Genomic DNA, 17,554 nt, shown 5'->3' with positions numbered 1-17,554 from the left:
GGGGAAATGCTGAAGGCCTTTAGGGCGATTCCGGTGTGAAGCCTGGACGCTTCGGTGCTCAGTGTTCCTCTCCCGCGCCCGGGAGCGCTCTACGCAGGCACCAGGTGACCTGCTGTGTGCTTTCGGGAAACTTACCACTCTCTCAAATTATCCTGTTACTAAAACTGTTACCGCTCCCTCCCTCCCCCGTAAACTCAATCAGAGCCGGGACCGTATCTATGCAAGATCCCCTGTCCTCCGTATCTAGGAAACGTCTGACCTCCCAAGGTCTTCTGAGAAACCTGGTTCAGTGGTTCTCAAACTTTGCACTCCGTTAAACTTAAAAACTAGAGGATCTTCAAAAGCCTTTATGAAAGATGTAGATGTTTGCTTTTTAAGAAATTTACCTTGAGAGAAAGATCTAAATTTTAAAAGTAACAGTAATAAACTCATTACAAGTTATTAGACCGATGGTGCCGCATATAATGTAGCTTCTGGAAAACTCCCCTGTACACTCCTAAAGAGTGAGGAGAGGGAAATCGCTCCGAATGTTGGCATGCAAATAGTTCCGACCTGTTGGTCCCCTGAAAGGATGCCTAGAACTCAGGGGCCCACGCTCTGAGAACCTCTGATGTAGTTTAACCACCTCCTTTTATATGTACGAGTAACACCGCTATTATGTGACGGTGACAATTATAAAACCTGGGTTCTATTGCTGGCCTGGGGTCATGTTCTTCTGTTTTCTCAAGCAAAGCAGACAACATCATTTTTAAACGGTAAGAAAGTTGAGGCACGGAATGCCTAGGGAGATGACTGATTACCACCACCACCTAGTGGTGGACACCTGTAGTGTCGGGTTTGGGACTCCAAGCCTCCCCTCGTGTCCTCACGCCAGGCCTGGTGCTGGATGGAGGCTAACCAAACTTAAGCAGTTGGGCAGAGGACAAGCATGCATACAAATGTAAAAATAGAAATATGGACACAGGGTCACATTTGCCTAGATGCTATGTGCGCTGCTTGTTGAGTGGAATATTCAGTGATGTGAGGGACAGAAATATCCCTGAGGACTGATGCCATGAGGAAAAGCCTCACGGAAGAGACTAGACTCCTCATGGGAGGCCCTCAAGCCCAGGATATGAGTGAAGAGAGCACACCTGTCCAAGCTGTCAGCCAGAGCAGAGCAGCTGTACTGGTGGCGGATGTCAATCTCACTGCACTAACTCGAAGAGCCAGATAAAATTCCTATGGACAAACCCAGATGAACATGTTCTGTTCATATTAAATGACCACACATCTGACTATAGAGATGGTTCTAAATGTGAGATATCTAATAAAGGAGGAAGGCTGGAACCAGACGAGGAGAAAATGCACTTCAAGTTGTTGGGAACTGGCCAGTTTGAAAGAGAAAAGGAAAGTCAGATGAAAGGATGAAAGCCTAGAGGATGCCTCTTCTTGTCACACTTCAACATCTCTGAAACTGGACAGAACTTTCCCTACCTGCTCTAGCTGGATTAGCAGCTGCGCTTAGAGAAAACTTTGCTCTTTGCCAATATATATTCTAATATTTCCAGGAAATCACGGCACTTACTGTGTTTCTTCCACTCTTTTGGCACTGGGGCACATAGCAAGGAAAAAGTGCTGCTACTGATGTTTATTGAATAATTTCAAGTTTTTAAAATTGACAGCTCATAAATTATAAAAATGTTAAAATAGTAAAATGTGTATGCAATGAAAAAAAGCAAGTGTTGTTAATACTCTCAGAAGTTTCTACATATATACAAACAGACACATTACAATCATTAAAAATTTTTTTTTAAGATTTTACTTTTAAGTAATCTCTACACCCAAGGTGGGGCTCCAACTTACAACCCTGAGATTAAGAGTCACAGGCTCTACTGACTGAGCCAGTCAGGTGCCCCTAAAAATTTTTAATTGCGATAAAATATACATAATGAAGTTTGCCACCATTTTTAGTGCGGAATTCAGTAGTGTTAAGTGTATTTATGTTGTTTTTGTGTTTTGTTTTGTTTTAAAGTGGGCTCCACACCCAGCATGGAGCCCAACACGGGGCTTGGACTCATGACCCTGAGAACAAGGCTTGAGCTGAATTCAAGAGTCAGATGGCTAACTGACTAAGACACCCAGGTACCCCAGGACATTTACATTGTTATGCAAACACTTTCCAGAACTATTTCATTTTCCAAAACCAAAACTATACTTTCTATCTCCCCTTTCCCGGCAACCAGCACTCTTTGTTTCTGAGTTTGATTACCCTAGGTACCTCCTATAAGTAGAATCATTCAGTATTTGTCTTTTTGTAACTGTTTTATTTCACTTTAGCACAGTGCCTTGGAGTTTCATCTGTGTTGCAGCATGTGTCAGAATTTCCTTCCTTTTTAAGGCCAAATAATACTGCACTGTGTGGATAGACCACACTTTGCTTATCCGTTTATCTGTCAGTGGACATCAGGGTTGCTTGCACCTTTTGAATATTGTGAATAACGTCACTGTGAACTCAAGTATACAAATATCTCTTCATAATCCTGCTTTCAGTTCTTTTGGGTATACACCCAGAAATGGGATTGCTGGCTCATATTATTTTTTTTAAAGATTTTATTTATTATTTATTTGACAGATAGCGATCACAAGTAGGCAGAGAGGCAGGCAGAGAGAGAGAAAGGAGGAAGCTGGCACCCCGCTGAGCGGAGAGCCCAATGTGGGGCTCCATCCCAGGACCCTGGGATCATGACTGGAGCCAAAGGCAGAGGCTTTAACCCACTGAGCCACCCAGGCACCCTGCTGGCTCATATTAAATCAATGCATCTTCATATGAGTTTTTTTATTACACACATTATTCTCTAGCCTGCTTTAAAAAAAATTTTTTTTTTTTATAAGTAATCTCCACACCCAACATGAGGCTCAAACTCCCGGTCCTGAGGTCAAGAGTTGGCTGTTCCACTGACTGAGCCAGCCAGGTGCTCTTTTCGTTTAATAGTATGAGTAGGATAGCTTTCCACAGAAGCCCTCCCTTATCCACATTATTCTTGATGCTGCATGGTATTACACCACACACATTCCCTGTGATTTATTTCCCCGAGATTCCTTTGAGAGATGTTAAGCTGTTTCCAATGTATAACAAACAGTTCTGCATTAAACATCATTATAAGTATTTGCTTACACATGTGTGAGAGAACATTTGTAAAATAAATTTCTCAAATACCTAGGTCAAAAGTTATGTATTTTTCACTTTGATACACCATGTCAAAAGACTTGTAAAGAGGCACACAGATTTTACGCTCCCACAGAGAGGATGTCTGGGGCAAATTTCAAAAAGGTCCTTTTTTTTTTTTTAAAGCAGGTACAGTTTCTCAGGAGGCCTCATACATTGCATATACAAGTTCTGAAGACTTTATATTATTTCAATTCTCATACTCTGTTATTGTTTATTTTTAACATGCGAGGATCCTGTCTTCCTAGCTAGATAATAAGATATTAAAGGCTGAACACAATTTACTATAAACATCCTCACTTTCACAGATAGTTTGGTTCCACAGATTTGCCAGAACTTGATTTGTACATAATATGAATGACAGTCTTGCTTTTTAAAAAAATATACATTCATTTCTTTATTTTTTATTAACATATAATGTATTATTTGTTTCAGGGGTACAGGTCTTTTTTTTTTTTTAAGATTTTATTTATTCATTTGACAGACAGAGATCACAAGCAGGCAGAGAAGCAGGCAGAGAGAGAGGAGGAAGCAGGCTCCCCGCTGAGCAGAGAGCCCGATGCGGGGCTCGATCCCAGGACCCTGAGATCATAACCTGAGCCAAAGGCAGAGGCTTTAACCCACTGAGCCACCCAGGCGCCCCAGGTCCTTTTTTTACTTTTTATTTTGAGTAGGCTCCACACCCAACGTGGGGCTTGAACTCACAACATTGAGATCAAGAGTCACATTTCTACTGACTGTGCCAGCCAGGCACCCCAACAGACTGGCTTTTTGTGGGGGTTGTTTTTTTTTTTACTTCAAAATGGAAAGGTCTTAAGTCTTTTCTTCTTCTTTTTTATCTTTCTTGTGTAGCTTTTCCAAGTGAAATAACTGGAGTCACTCAATTCTAACATCAACAATAACTGCCACTAATATTTATATTTGAGCCGTACTACTATGAAACAATATTGTCCAAAAATGCTTGACATGTGTCATCTCACTCAGGGCTCACCATACAAGACGGGTGCTATTCTATCTGTATCTTATCAGGGAGAACTGAGGCTCAGTGAGGTTAACTGAGTTGGCCAATGTCACACACCTGGAAAGCAGCAGTTTTCCACAGAGAATTCCAGCCCATTTCTTTCCCCAGTCCACACTTTCCATCCCTGCACCATATTGTCATGGCATATAACTTTCAGCTAATCCAATTTATCATCCATACATCAGTCAACCAGACATCTTCATTTGGGGTGGAGGGGGCAGTGATTAAAGTGATTAGAAGTTTCCTCATTTGTGGAAGATCCCCATTTGGGGGGATGTCATCTTTCAGAAAGTGGTTATGTCCAAATACTCTTATTGTTCTCAACTATAAATATACTCATGAAAGAAAAATGTTTCTTAGATAAAGATCATGACTTCCTTCAACTTTTACATTTCACATGCACATAAGAAGCACCAGAGAAGAATTCTACCTATTTTCACTAAGGCCAACTGGGAAACCCACATTTTAGAAAATGACGAGCATAATAGGGTTAACACTACTTTGAACTTTCATAAATTAGTCTTCAAATTTTATAACATTAAAGGGGCTTGGCTCCAGTGAAAACTCTTATTTTTTTTTTTAAAGATTTTGTTTATTTATTTGACAGACAGAGATCGCAAGAGGCAGAGAGGCAGGCAGAGAGTGAGAGAGAGGAAGAAGCAAGCTTCCCGCTGAGCAGAGAGCCTGACAGGGCTCAAATCCAGGACACTGAGATCATGACCTGAGCCTAAGGCAGAGGCTTAACCCACTGAGCCACCCATGTGCCCCTCCAGTGAAAACTCTTCTTATAGAATAATCAAGATCTTTCTACACATGTCCAGTTGGCCATGGAAACAGAGAGCATCCATAAAGATATAGAGCGTCCATATTCAGTTTTTACCCTGTGAAATAATGAACACAACATTCATAAATTATAAAAAGAAAAAAGGAAGTTCAACTTCATACAATAGAGAGTGAACATATATAAAGCACTACCACCTAATAGATCCCACATGTTTCATAAATAGTTCAGGTAAATTCACCATTTCAAATCCACAATAAGCTAACAGGTACCAGGATTGTGGGGGGAGGGGAGGGTGGAAAAGTTGAAGAGAGGAGACAAGGTTTGCACCAACCTTTGAGGGAACTATGTTTTTTCCTACTACTTGTCCTTTGATACAATCATCCATTAGAATAAACTGATGGTTTGGGATACTGTTACCTAGAACCAAAATTCTCATGATTTTATCAAGTGCAAAATCTGCTGGGGTTGGCAACTACCCCAATTTAGTGCCCAGGGTCCATCCACAAACTCCCCTGGTGGATGCAACTCACAGACACAGACATCCAAGAGCATACCTTCTTCTTCTTTTTACTGGTAATCCTAGATTTCCTGCTATTTTTCCAAATAGATCTGAAGGTATCAGAAGACATTTGAGGAGTGACTGTAATTTTTAAGACTGGGAGTTTACCTGAGAGGGGAAGAACATAGTAGTAAATCAGTAGGATATCTCACAACTCCATTTGATGGATTGGGTTTTAGCTTCTGAGAGGGGCATTCTCCCACATTCGTATGAACTGGGCAACTTTCCTCTCACCTAATACCTTTTGCTTATATCTTCTTGATGTGAGTGATCCATAACAATTTATTTCTATAATAACTTCTCATTCCAGTCCTTTCTTTCCCATTCCTAAATTCACATGTTAACCTGGGTAATTGTAGAAATCTTCCAACTGGTCTTCATCGCTTCAGACTTCCCCGCCCCCCAAATCGATCCTGCAATCTACTTCCAGATTAATCATCTGAAAGTGAAACTCTTATCTTGTCATTCATCACCTCTAATACTTTACTGACTCTTCATCTTCACTGGACCTCTCTTGGTTTTACTTGTCCAGCTTGCATTTATTTTAGCTTCTTTCTGGAACAGAATCTTGAGTTTACTTTGGGGTTCCACTCCCCTGTGCTCCAGGGGTGGATGGGACGGATCTGGTGAATTAGCGGATTTACTCTCCCTGACACAGCAATTAGTTAACAGGTGTGCATGTGACTCATGATGGTCCTGTGAAATCAGGAGAAAGGCGCTTTCTTGAGATTAAACTGGTACAATGTAAACTTATGGCCTGTGCTGCCCAAAATGCCACTGTGTGGGAATAAAGTCAGCACAAGCAGACTATATTGCTTTATTGCTTTATCTGCCTGAGAATGAAGTTAGCACAAGCAGAACTTCCAGGAGAGGAAGGTAGGTAGCGTTACTTGAACCGCTAAATCCAGCTGGATCTGTAGCTAGAACCACCCCTGGACTTCTAGTAATATTATGGGTCAACAGTTTGGTGTGTGTGTACTTAGATCAGTTTATGTTGGTCTTGTAGCCCTTGAAACCAAGATTTCTCATTGATTTTCCAATACAATCCAGCAATATTGTGATTTCTAGGAAATATATATTTGGATTATTCAGATTTCCCATATATATTTGGTCTTTGTCCAGGGTTCCTGGTTCCCACACCTTTGGAATTTCCTGATCAATAAGAGAAATGGGAGCGTCTTTTGGTCTCTTAGGAGTGTGTGGGGGATGGGTAAAACAGGTGATGGGGTTTAGAGTATACTTACCACGATGAACACTGAGTAATGTACACTTGAAGCTAATAGAACACTCCATGTTAACTCCACTGGATTTTTTTTTAAAAGAAAACTTAAATATTAAGGGCACCTGGGTGGCTCAGTGGGTTAAGCCACTGCCTTCAGCTCAGGTCATGATCTCAGGGTCCTGGGATCGAGTCCCGCATCAGGCTTTCTGCTCAGCGGGGAGCCTGCTTCCTCCTCTCTCTCTCTCTCTCTCTCTCTCTCTCTGCCTGCCTCTCTGCCTACTTGTGATCTCTCTCTGTCAAATAAATAAATAAAATCTAAAAAAAAAAAAAAAGAAAACTTAAATATAATATTTGGTCCCTTGTTCTCAGTTCCTTAAAATGCCTTAGAGCGGTAAAGTTGAAACGGATGCCTCGTAATTCTTAACAAGCCCCTTTCCACCACACCTGAGTTTATGTTAATGAGGAGACTTTTGGACAGCACCTAAGGATGGGGCTGGTTGCCAGGGAAACCAACCATAGAGGGAATGTTAGAGCTTTCTCTAACCCTGATTGTCCGGGGAGGGGAAAGGGGCCGGAGGTTGAATCAATCACCATTGGCCAATGATTTAATCATCCATGCCTACGTAATAAAGCCTCCATAAAAATCTGAAGGATGGGATTCTAAGAGCTTCCCAGTTGGGAAGCCTGGAATCCTTCCAGGTGCCACCATGCTGGGCTCCAAACTCCATGAGGACAGAGCTGCTTTGTTCAAGACCTCACCCTCGGTATCTCTTCATCTGTCTATTGATTTGTATCCTTTATGATAACCCAGCCAATCATGGTTTCCTGGGTCATTATAGCCATTCTAGCCAATTAATCAAACCCAAGGAGGGGCTCATGAGAACCTCAGCTTTATGGCCAGTCAGTCAGAAGCCCAGGTAGCAATATGGACTTGCTATTGATGTCCGATGTGGTGGTGGTAGGGAGGGGACAGTCTTGTGGGACTGAGCCCTTAACCTGTGGAATCTGATGCTAAGCTCCTGGTAGGTAGGGTCAGAATGGAGTTGAACTGTAGGCCACCCAGCTAGTATTTGGGAATTGCTTGGTGGTGTGTGGGAAACTTACTCCCACACATCAAAACTGGGATCAGAATAATAAGACTCAAATACCTAGCATGCCATTCACAGAGCCTGTGTCAACCCATCCTTCTGTTATTTCCCATGGCACTTGCCCTTCTCCCCCTTCTTGTTTCTCATCCAGGCAGATGGCCGGGTCCTGCCTGCAGGGCCCCAGGGGCCCCAGGCTGTAGTTTTTGGGGGTCAGGATACACCAGGAAGAAGCCAGAAGCAGGAAGGTAAGTAGGAAATATGGTGGAGAGGAAAAATAAGAACCTTAAATATAGTACTGCATGTACTATAAATAAGTATTTAAAAATAGTACTGCCTGACCCTCCAAAGGATCAGTTGAAGTTGAAATATAAAAATGGTTGTAGGGATGTGGGAAAAAAAATCAGGCTGGGCGCAGTAAAGGGTAGTGGAGGGTAAGATGGATGAAAATGGGTAAGTGACCTGGGGGTGTAAGACAATATAGCTCATAATTTCAGGACTTAGAAAGGGCCAGAAACTGTGTCACTGAGGACTTGGGTGGTACATATGTGCCTGGAAGATAAGCGCTATTTGGATGTTTTCCTCCGGTGAGCAGTACTTACTGGTACTTGGTGTGATCATTCTAGTCCAAGGATCATTCCTGTGGGTCATCACACAAAAAAGGCGTGGTTGTGGGGGAAACATTGCTCTGATACTTCAGGGTGGGGCCGGGCCGTAATAAAATTTAAGGCAATAGTCTCCCAGGGCTGTGCCTAGATTGAGAAGCACTCATGTTTCCTGGGTCTAATTTTGCCCCAGTGTCTTCCGTGATTCCTTATAGAGCAGAAGGTTATACAGATAGAGGTCTGCTAGGTGACTTGAGGGGCATGTGGAATGTCTAATAAAGACCCTGGTGTCTCACTTGGGCCACTCTGGAGGGGTTACTGGCTTCAAAGGCCTTTGGCCAGGTCTGGTGTAGACCAGCTGACCTATTGATCATAATCTAAAGGAGCTTGAGCCAAGTACTTGTAATTTCCTGACTAATATCTTTTCTGAACTTATTTTCTAACAGAGCTCAGATTTTTCTCAGGGTAGCAATGTGCCAAGCTAAAAATTAGGGATGGGTATGTGACGTGCTTCTGACCAGCTGGAAATAAGCATAGGTGTGCTGGGGGATTTCTGAGACTTCCTCATAGAGGTACCAGTACTTTCTCCTTGTGACTTCCTTCTTCTGGTCTGGAATGAAGACGGGAGGCTTGCAGTGAAGCAGCCACCTACAGCTATGAGGATATAAACCATCTGCTAAGGCTGATGGTGGAGAAAGAGAAAGGCATGATGCCAGGACGGGTCTACACCGGCTCAGTCCTCTGCTAGCTGATGAAGCCCCTATATCTGGTCCTGTTCCAGGTAGCCAAATAGCACCTCTAACTGAGGCAGAATTCAACAGCAAATAGGAAGAAACCATAGTCAGGGAGAAAAACAAAGCTCAGAGTTGAAAAAACTAAGACAGGTTCAAATGTAGAGGAAGACAGGAATTTCAAAAAGAAAACAAGGCCCAAAGTCTTGACCACTGTGACAGTCAGGAGGGAGATGCTCAGGCTGTGAGGAGTGTTGGGGGCTGGAAACCACCTGACAGGGGGCCAGTAGTGTGGTATGGGGGCCTGCTGGAGGTCTCAGAGGAGTTATGCGACAGCCACACCCACAAAAGACAGTCATGTTCCCTAACACCATACTTCTGGTCATCTTTTTCACTTCTTTATGAAACTCTAGCCATTCATAAACATTCTATAGAGTGTGTGAGGCCTCCAACTCCTTGGTGGAAGCTAAGGTGACTTAAGATAGTATTAGATATTGGACTCCCTGGGTGGCTCAGTGGGTTAAGCATTTGCCTTTAGCTCAGGTCATGACCTCAGGGTCCTGGGATTGAGCCCCAAGTCAGGCTCCACACTCAGTGGGGAGTCTGCTTGTCTCTCTGCCCCTACCCCACTAGTGCGCTCGCTCTCTCTCTCTCAAATAAAATCTTTTTAAAAAGATGGTTTTAGATATTGACATGGAATTACATAACAATAAATCACATGGTAGAAAGCTATCAAGTTTTCAATTCTCTTAAAATATAAACAAAGTAATGCATACTTATAGCTAAAAAATTAAACAGGGCTAAAAAGTTTATAATGAAAAGCGACAGACCCTTGCCTTTTGCCTCAACATCCCCAGTCTTTTTTTCCAGAGACAACCACTTTTAACTCACTCATCTGTTTTTCATGAGATTTACTGCCTATTTCAAACAAATTGTTTTATGTTATTGACATTTCCAGTAAAAATTTATTTTATTTATTTATTTTTAAGACTTTATTTATTTATTTGACAGAGAGAGAGAGACAGTGACAGAAGGAACACAGGAAGGGGGAGTGGGAGAGGGTGTAGCGGGCTTTCCGCAAAGCAGGGCTTGATCCCAGGACTCTGGGACCATGACCTAAGCCAAAGGCAGACAGTTAACAACTGAGCCACCCAGGAGACCCTCCAGTAAAAATTTTATATATTGACTGCTATCACTTCCTCTCACCAAACCTCCCAATAGTGATATTGCACAATTTTTAGTTAAATCAACACTTGGTGTATTGACTGGTATGGTCATATACATTTTGTTCACAGTATTTCCCTTTCTTATATAACTTTTTTTTAAGATTATTTTTAAGTAATCTTTATACCCAGCTTGAATGTACAACTCCAAGATCAGGAGTCACACACTGTACTTACTGAGCCAGCCAGGTGCCCCACTTACATGACTTTCTTCTGAGTTAATAATTGTCTTTTTCCTTTGCACTGTTTTCTGTGTACCTATTCTAAGAATTTCCCCCAATTTCTTTTCTTTGCCATACACCCATATTTCTTGCAAAATACTTAAGTATGCCCAATGCTCTATTCAGTTTTTATTGCAGTGTCCCTCCTTTCTGGAGTGTTCTATTTTCTGGCTCCAATTTGGACTCATTCTGACCCTCAAACATCATCTGGGATTCCCTTTCCAATTTTCTGTACTGGTTCTCCTGATTTCAGGATTCTCCATTCTTCATCTTTGTGGTTTACTCTTATTTTGCTCAAATGTGTTCTCAGGGAGCTTCCTAGGAAACAGGAGGCACACAGTTTGAGTTCTTATGCACTAAAGACATCTTTATTTCATCCTCATACTTGGTTAGGAGTTGGAAATGTATAGAGCTCTCACAGAGTTGTCATGTCAGCCTCCCATAGTTTCTAGCGTCCGGTCAGAAATCTGATGTCCTTCTGAGTCCCAGTCCTTCGTATAGAATACACGGTATTTAGCTGTAAGTTGTTGGATTCTCCCCTTTGTTCCTAGTGTTCTGAATGCCATGGTGAAATAGCATTTATCATTCACTGTTGCTGGGCACTCAGTGGGCTCTTTCAACATGCAGATTTATGTCTGTTCATTCAGGGAAAGTTCCTGATGTATTTGACAATTATTTGACGATGGCCTCTCCCTGCTTTTCTCTGGTCTCTCCTTCTGAACTATGAGTTAAATGCTGGCATTCACAGATTGACCCTGTCTCATATAGTCTCACCAATTTTTCGTTCTATTTTTTAAAGACTTGCTTGACTTCATCCTTCACAGTTGGTTTTGAAATTTTTATTTTGGCTATCATTTTTATTTGCCAAGAGCTTTTTCTTATTTTTCCAATTATTCTTTTTTCCTAGCATCCTGTTGTTTTACAGATGCATTCTCTTCTGTTTCCTGGAGAAGTTTTAACTAATTTCTTTTCTTTCTTTCTTTCTTTTTTTTAAAAATTTTCTGTATTGTCTCTGTATCTTCAGAGTTCTCTTTGTCTCTGTGTTTCAGGCTTGGTTTCCTATGTTGAAGACTTGCGTGAAGTGTCTGGAGATTCTCAGGTTTTTGTTCACAGTCAATGGCTGACGGGAAGCTCCTCTGTCTGAGTAGGGCTTGCTTCCCTGCTGGGCTTCTTTGAATGAAGAGGGCATGGCCAGGGGTCAGCATCTGTTGTTCCTTTCTCTGGGGCTACTCCGTTTATCAAAGAATACCCCAGAGGCGCCTGGGTGGCTCAGACAGTTAAGCATCTGACTCTTGATTTTGGCTCAGGTCATGATCTCAGGGTTGTGAGATCAAGTCCTGTGTCGGGCTCCATGCTGGGCATGGAGCTGGCTTGAGATAATCTCTCCCCCTCTCTCTCTGCCTACCCCCCCGACACTTGCTCTCTTGTGCATGTTCTCTCAAAGTAAATAAATTAATAAATAAAAAGAACACCCCAGTCTTCTATATGGCTATGAGCCTCCAGAAGCAGGGCAGACAAAGGTGGCTCAGGCAATGGGAAAGGCTGAGTCCCAAGTGTTCAGTGTGTAGAATTTTCCCTAATCCTCCTCTTTTTAGTTTATTCTACCCTCAGTCTCCGCCATGCTGCCTGTCCTGGGTCTGCTGAAAGGCTCTGTTTAATTTTTCCAGAGACCACTCCCTAACTGGTCTTCCTTCTTTTACCCTCTTCTCAAATCTGTTTTCAACTTAGACCTGGAGTAATCCTGTTAAGATGTGGGTCAGATCTGGTCTCCTCTCAAAATTCTCCAATGCTTTTCCATCTCAGTAAAGTTAAAAACCACGGTCCTCATAATTGCCTAGGAAGGGCCCCCTGCTCTCCATGCTTGCTTCTTGGAATTTGTTTGTCCTATGACCCTCCCATTCTTTCTCACTCCACTCCAGCCATACTGGCTTCCACGCTGGCTTTAGAACACACTAGCTGGGGTGACTGGGTGGCTCAGTGGGTTAAGCCTCTGCCTTCAGCTCAGGTTATGATCTCAGGGTCCTGGGATTGAACCCTGCATCGGACTCTCTGCGTGGCAGGGAGCCTGCTTCCTCCTCTCTCTCTGCCTGCCTCTCTGCCTACTTGTGATCTCTGTCTGTGAAATAAATAAATAAATAAATAAATAAATAAATAAATAATACTGTTTAAAATAAATAAATAAATAGATAAAATCTTTACAAAAAAAATAGAACACATCAGCTGGTCTCCTGCCATAAACCTTTGCACCTGCTGCTCTGCTTACCTGGACTGCTCTTTTCCCAGATATCTATGTGGCTTGCTCCCGCACACCTTCCTGTCTTTACTTAAACGTTTCTTCTTAATACAGTCTTCTCTGGCTACCTCAACTAAACTCCCCATCCCCTGACATACATGCTTTATCTCCCTTTCTTGCTTTATTTTTTCCCTTAAGTATGATCTCCAAATGATATACAATAATATATATTTCACTTCTCTATATAGTTGGTTTACCGTCTGTCATCCACTAGGAAGTCAGATCCATGAAAGCAGGGAGTCACTGCTCAACTCAAACAAGGCCTGGCATTTGTGGGGTGTCCCGATTGGGTGCTCTGGTTGGGTGGAGGCTGGCAACACAGATGGTGACAGAATTCACCGAAGGTAGAATAAAAGAGATAAAAGCGGTGGACAGGACAGCAAAGGACTGTCTGCTATGAGGCGGTGGTGAGGGGCCACAGTTACAGGGCAGAGTGGGGAGGCAAGGAACTACGGAATTGTCCCTTTATTTAAATTTTAGGACCTGTGCCTGTTTATAATAGGTCAGCTAGTGCCTATGGCTATTTCAAGCCAGGTCATTTAATGAGCCTGTTTGCATTTGGCTCAGTGATCGCTGTGGGCCCCCTTTGCCTTGTTCTACAGCACTTAATAAATTAATGTTGAAATAAATAAATAAGAATGGATAAATGAATTGATCCTGAAGTCTTCCATTGGTTTTTTCTTTTCTTTTTTTAAAGATTTTTAAAATTTTTATTTATTTGACAGAACACAAGTAGGCAGAGAGGCAGGCAGAGAGAGAGGAGGAAGCAGGCTCCCTGCTGAGCAGAGATCCTGAGATCATGACCTGAGCCGAAGGCAGCGGCTTAACCCACTGAGCCACCCAGGCGCCCTGGTTTTTTCTTTTAAATTAAAAAAGCAACCCTATAAAATGTAAACAGCAGTTTTTCCCTCTGCTAAACTTTTTTTTTTTTTTTAATTGGTAACAAGTGAGGTTGCTGGGTGCTTGTGTGGCTCGGTCACTTAAGCGTCTGCCTTTGGCTGAGGTCATGATCTCAGGGTCCTGGGATTGAGCCCCTCATTGTGCTCCCCGCTCAGCAGAGAACCTGCTTCTCCCTCTCCACCACACTCGTGCCCTCTCTTGCTACCTCTGTCGCTATGTCTTTTTCTCTCAGATAAATAAATAAAATCTTAAAAAAAAAAAAACAACAAGTGACTTTGCTGATGTTTCTGCGAAAGCTTTCATTATGTGTGTGTTTTCCATCATTAAAGGTAGTTCATTAAGAATTCCCTGGTAGACAAATAAATGTCTTTGTGCTGTTAATTTGGATTTAATGAAAGAAATAGAATCAGGATTAGAAATTAGCCTGTTAACTTGCAAATTATAAGAACACATAAGCAATCAAAAGAAGAACATTAGTTCTATAATCACTGATATTACTAATTGCTTTTAATGTTTAAAAGGATGCCATTAAGGCTAAATGGCAAGAGATTTCCCTGTAGAATCCAATCAGCTAACTCCATTTTGAAGAGTCTTTCTTGGTGTTCAAACTAATGATCTTAAGTGTTCCATCAGAAACATCCCATAATTATTTTGGTTCAAAATGTGGATGCATTCAAGCTACTCATGAATTATACTACCATATTTGGGGGAGAAATGCTTTTCTGAACTATACATTGTTTTTAAATGCTTTTTAAACGAGAAACTATATTTTCAGGTGGGTATTTCATAATCATCTTCCCCATTCACACAAATTGAACCATTTACTAAGCAAGCCCCAAATAAGTACTTGATGAAAACCATTTTCTGTCAAATCAGCTGAGACTGTCCATCATTAGCACTCACTACAGTAATGACTGAAAATTGCCTGCAGCCGTTAATAAAGTCTTCCACCACAGGGTATGGTGAGAAAGTGACCACGGTGCTAAGGAAAATCAAATGAAATCACTAACCTGCTTTCAGCCTATTGAGCTTAAAGTCTAATTTAAATTCATTTTAGAGCAGTAATTCCATTGCATTTGAATTCAACTGAAGTAGACTAGAAGTAGATGTTCTGTTTCTCCAAAATAAAGGGATAGTTCAAAAATCTTGGGATCATTTGGTTGGCTGTGAAGAAATGATGATGCAGTGGTTTTAGTTTAAAAATGGCAACACAGTAGACAGTAATGTTATAATTCTTCTCTTTAAAACTGCCAGTGTTAGGGGGCCCCTGGGTGGCTCAGTGGGTTAAAGCCTCTGCCTTTGGCTCAGGTCATGATCCCAGGGTCCTGGGATCGAGCCCCGAGTTGGGCTCTCTGCTCTTCAGGGAGCCTGCCTTCCCCTCTCTTTCTGCTTGCCTACTTGTGATTTCTGTCTGTCAAATAAATAAAATCTTAAAACAAACAAACAAACCTGGCATTGTTAGAAAAAAAAATGCAATCTAAAACTATGCCATCTCTCTAAAGTCATTTAATCAAAGAAATGATAAAGACCAATCCAATGCTTTTACTACTTAATTCTCTCTATGTAACTTGCCAGATAATGACAAAATTTCTTCCTTGCCTTTTTTTTTTTTAAGATTTTATTTATTTATTTGAGAGAGAGAGACAATGAGAGAGAGCATGAGCGAGGAGAAGGTCAGAGGGAGAAGCAGACTCCCCATGGAGCTGGGAGCCTGATTCGGGACTTGATCCCGGGACTCCGGGATCATGACCTGAGCCGAAGGCAGTGGTCCAACCAACTGAGCCACCCAGGCGTCCCTCTTCCTTGCCTTTTTAAAAATTCACATTCAATTAATTAACATATATTACTGGTTTCAAGCGTACGGGTTTGTGATTTATCAGTCTTATATAAGTCTCTCCCCCGTTTGTTTATTTATTTATTTGACAGAGAGAGGGAGAGAGATCACAAGTAGGCAGAGAGAGGGAGAAGCAGGCTCCCTGCTGAGCAGAGAACCCAATGCGGGGCTCCATCCCAGGACCCTGAAAGAACATGACCTCAGCTGAAGGCAGAGGCTCAACCCACTGAGCCACCCAGGTGACCCTGAGCTTTATTGGAAATGCCACCTTCCTCATCTTCTCTCTATCAGCAATGAGAACGGCTATCGTTAATTCTGGTCATGCATATTAATGAAAGCAGGAGGGCAGGGTTAGCCCATGTTAAATAAATAACTCATTCCATAGGTGATTCTCTCATTTTCAAAGGATAACATGGTCATAAGGGACCATTCATACTCTCCTGATGTCAATCACAATTAAGCAATCTTTGACGGTCCAGCAAGCGAGTCAGAATCTTGTAGGGATGTTGATTGAGTTTTCCAATTGCTGTCTGGAAAAATATCTGCAGGTTGGGTTGCGGGGGAGAATAGAGAATAGGAGAGGGTCCCTCAGATAATATTGCTTACAGCAGCCCACCCCTAATCTGTGTTTTCTCTTTCCACAGCTCCTGTTACCCATGGTCAGGAAGCAGATGGTCTTCCTTCTGCGGAATCATCAGAAGGTCAGTAGTACCATAGCGCCATGGTGTCATTCCCCTCCCTTCATCTCCTCATGCAGGTTTTGTCATTGTTCATCATCACAAGAAGAAGAGCGAGTACGGTGCAGTAAGATATTTTGAGAGAGAGACCACATTCACCAATTTTTATTATAGTATACTGTCATAAGTATTCTAGATTACTATTTATTATTGTTAATCTCTTACTGTGCCCATTTATAAGTTAAACTCTCATAAGTATGCTTGTATAGGAAAAAAAAACCCACAGTATATGTACAGTTTGGTCCTATCTGCAGTTTCAGGCATCCACTGGGGATCTTGGAACATGTTCCCCATGCATAAGGGGAGACTACTGTGCTTAGGTCAAAGACAACCAATGACATCAGAAAAGTTCTTGAACTCTGTGCAAATCATGGAGTAAATGGACATAAGGGTAGGTGGCTTATGACAGTGCTCCTGGTCATCACATAGCTCAGGCCAGTTATTTGATGAAAAAAGTAGAGCAGGCTATGAGCAATATAGCATTTAGGGGTGAGTAGATATGGACAAGTGGAAGGGAACACAAACCACACTCTGTACCTGTCTTTCTGGCTCTCAGTGCTTCAAGTATGTCAGCAGCAGCCATCTCTCCCAGGACATTGTTTCTGAGGTCAATTTCCCTTAAGTGAGCAGAGTATGTGATCAGGCTGGCCAAAGAAAATGACAAATCAGAATGGCATCTTGCTGAGCACAGTCACTAAAAGAAACTCAGTCCACTTACTTTGGAGTCTGATCTCTTTTCTTAGGTCCTCAACACTTTGCTTGACGCCCCCTTTCAATGATGATACACTGACCCAATTTGAAACTGAATGCAGACTTCTCCAATTTAATCTCTCTAGTTTGGACACCTCTCTCCTAAGTCAATTGGTGGGATAAAGACTTTAAGTTGCCTCACAGCTTCCATTCATTTATTTATCCAGAAATATGGTGTGGTATTGCACAGGGCTTCCCAGTCTTTGTGGATTTTGCACACCAGTAAAATGTCAAAAAGCTTGGGGTGACTGGCCTGACAGCTTTTAATACATCAAACAAATAACAGTTCTCACCCAGCAACACTTAAAAGAACAAATATTTTTACACAAAATTAGAAAGGGCATAGTCTCAGAATAAAGGATAGCTTTTAAAACTAAGTAA

At 42.0% G+C, this 17,554-nt stretch overlaps 1 protein-coding gene across 4 annotated transcripts in view; it reads right to left on the bottom strand.

Annotated features, from left to right (window-relative positions):
- Positions 1-3,955: 3,955 nt before the first annotated feature.
- LOC106006016 overlaps positions 3,956-17,554 on the bottom strand; it is a 46,892-nt gene continuing 33,293 nt past the window's right edge. For 2 of the 4 annotated variants that reach the window (XM_045088457.1, XM_045088456.1), the window contains exons 9-11: positions 16,961-17,067; positions 5,568-5,680; positions 5,117-5,430 (exon numbers count right to left, since the gene is read on the bottom strand). In XM_045088457.1, coding sequence (XP_044944392.1) covers positions 5,398-5,430; positions 5,568-5,680; positions 16,961-17,067 — 253 coding nt within the window. In that variant the 3' untranslated portion in view covers positions 5,117-5,397. The other 2 variants (XM_013057276.2, XM_045088458.1) reach the window with 2 other exon arrangements.

This window comes from Mustela putorius, unplaced genomic scaffold (genome assembly GCF_011764305.1).
Source record: "Mustela putorius furo isolate JIRA1106 unplaced genomic scaffold, ASM1176430v1.1 tig00003834_pilon_pilon_pilon, whole genome shotgun sequence".
Lineage (NCBI taxonomy): Eukaryota > Metazoa > Chordata > Mammalia > Carnivora > Mustelidae > Mustela > Mustela putorius.
This window is presented reverse-complemented; position numbering and strand designations above follow the sequence as displayed.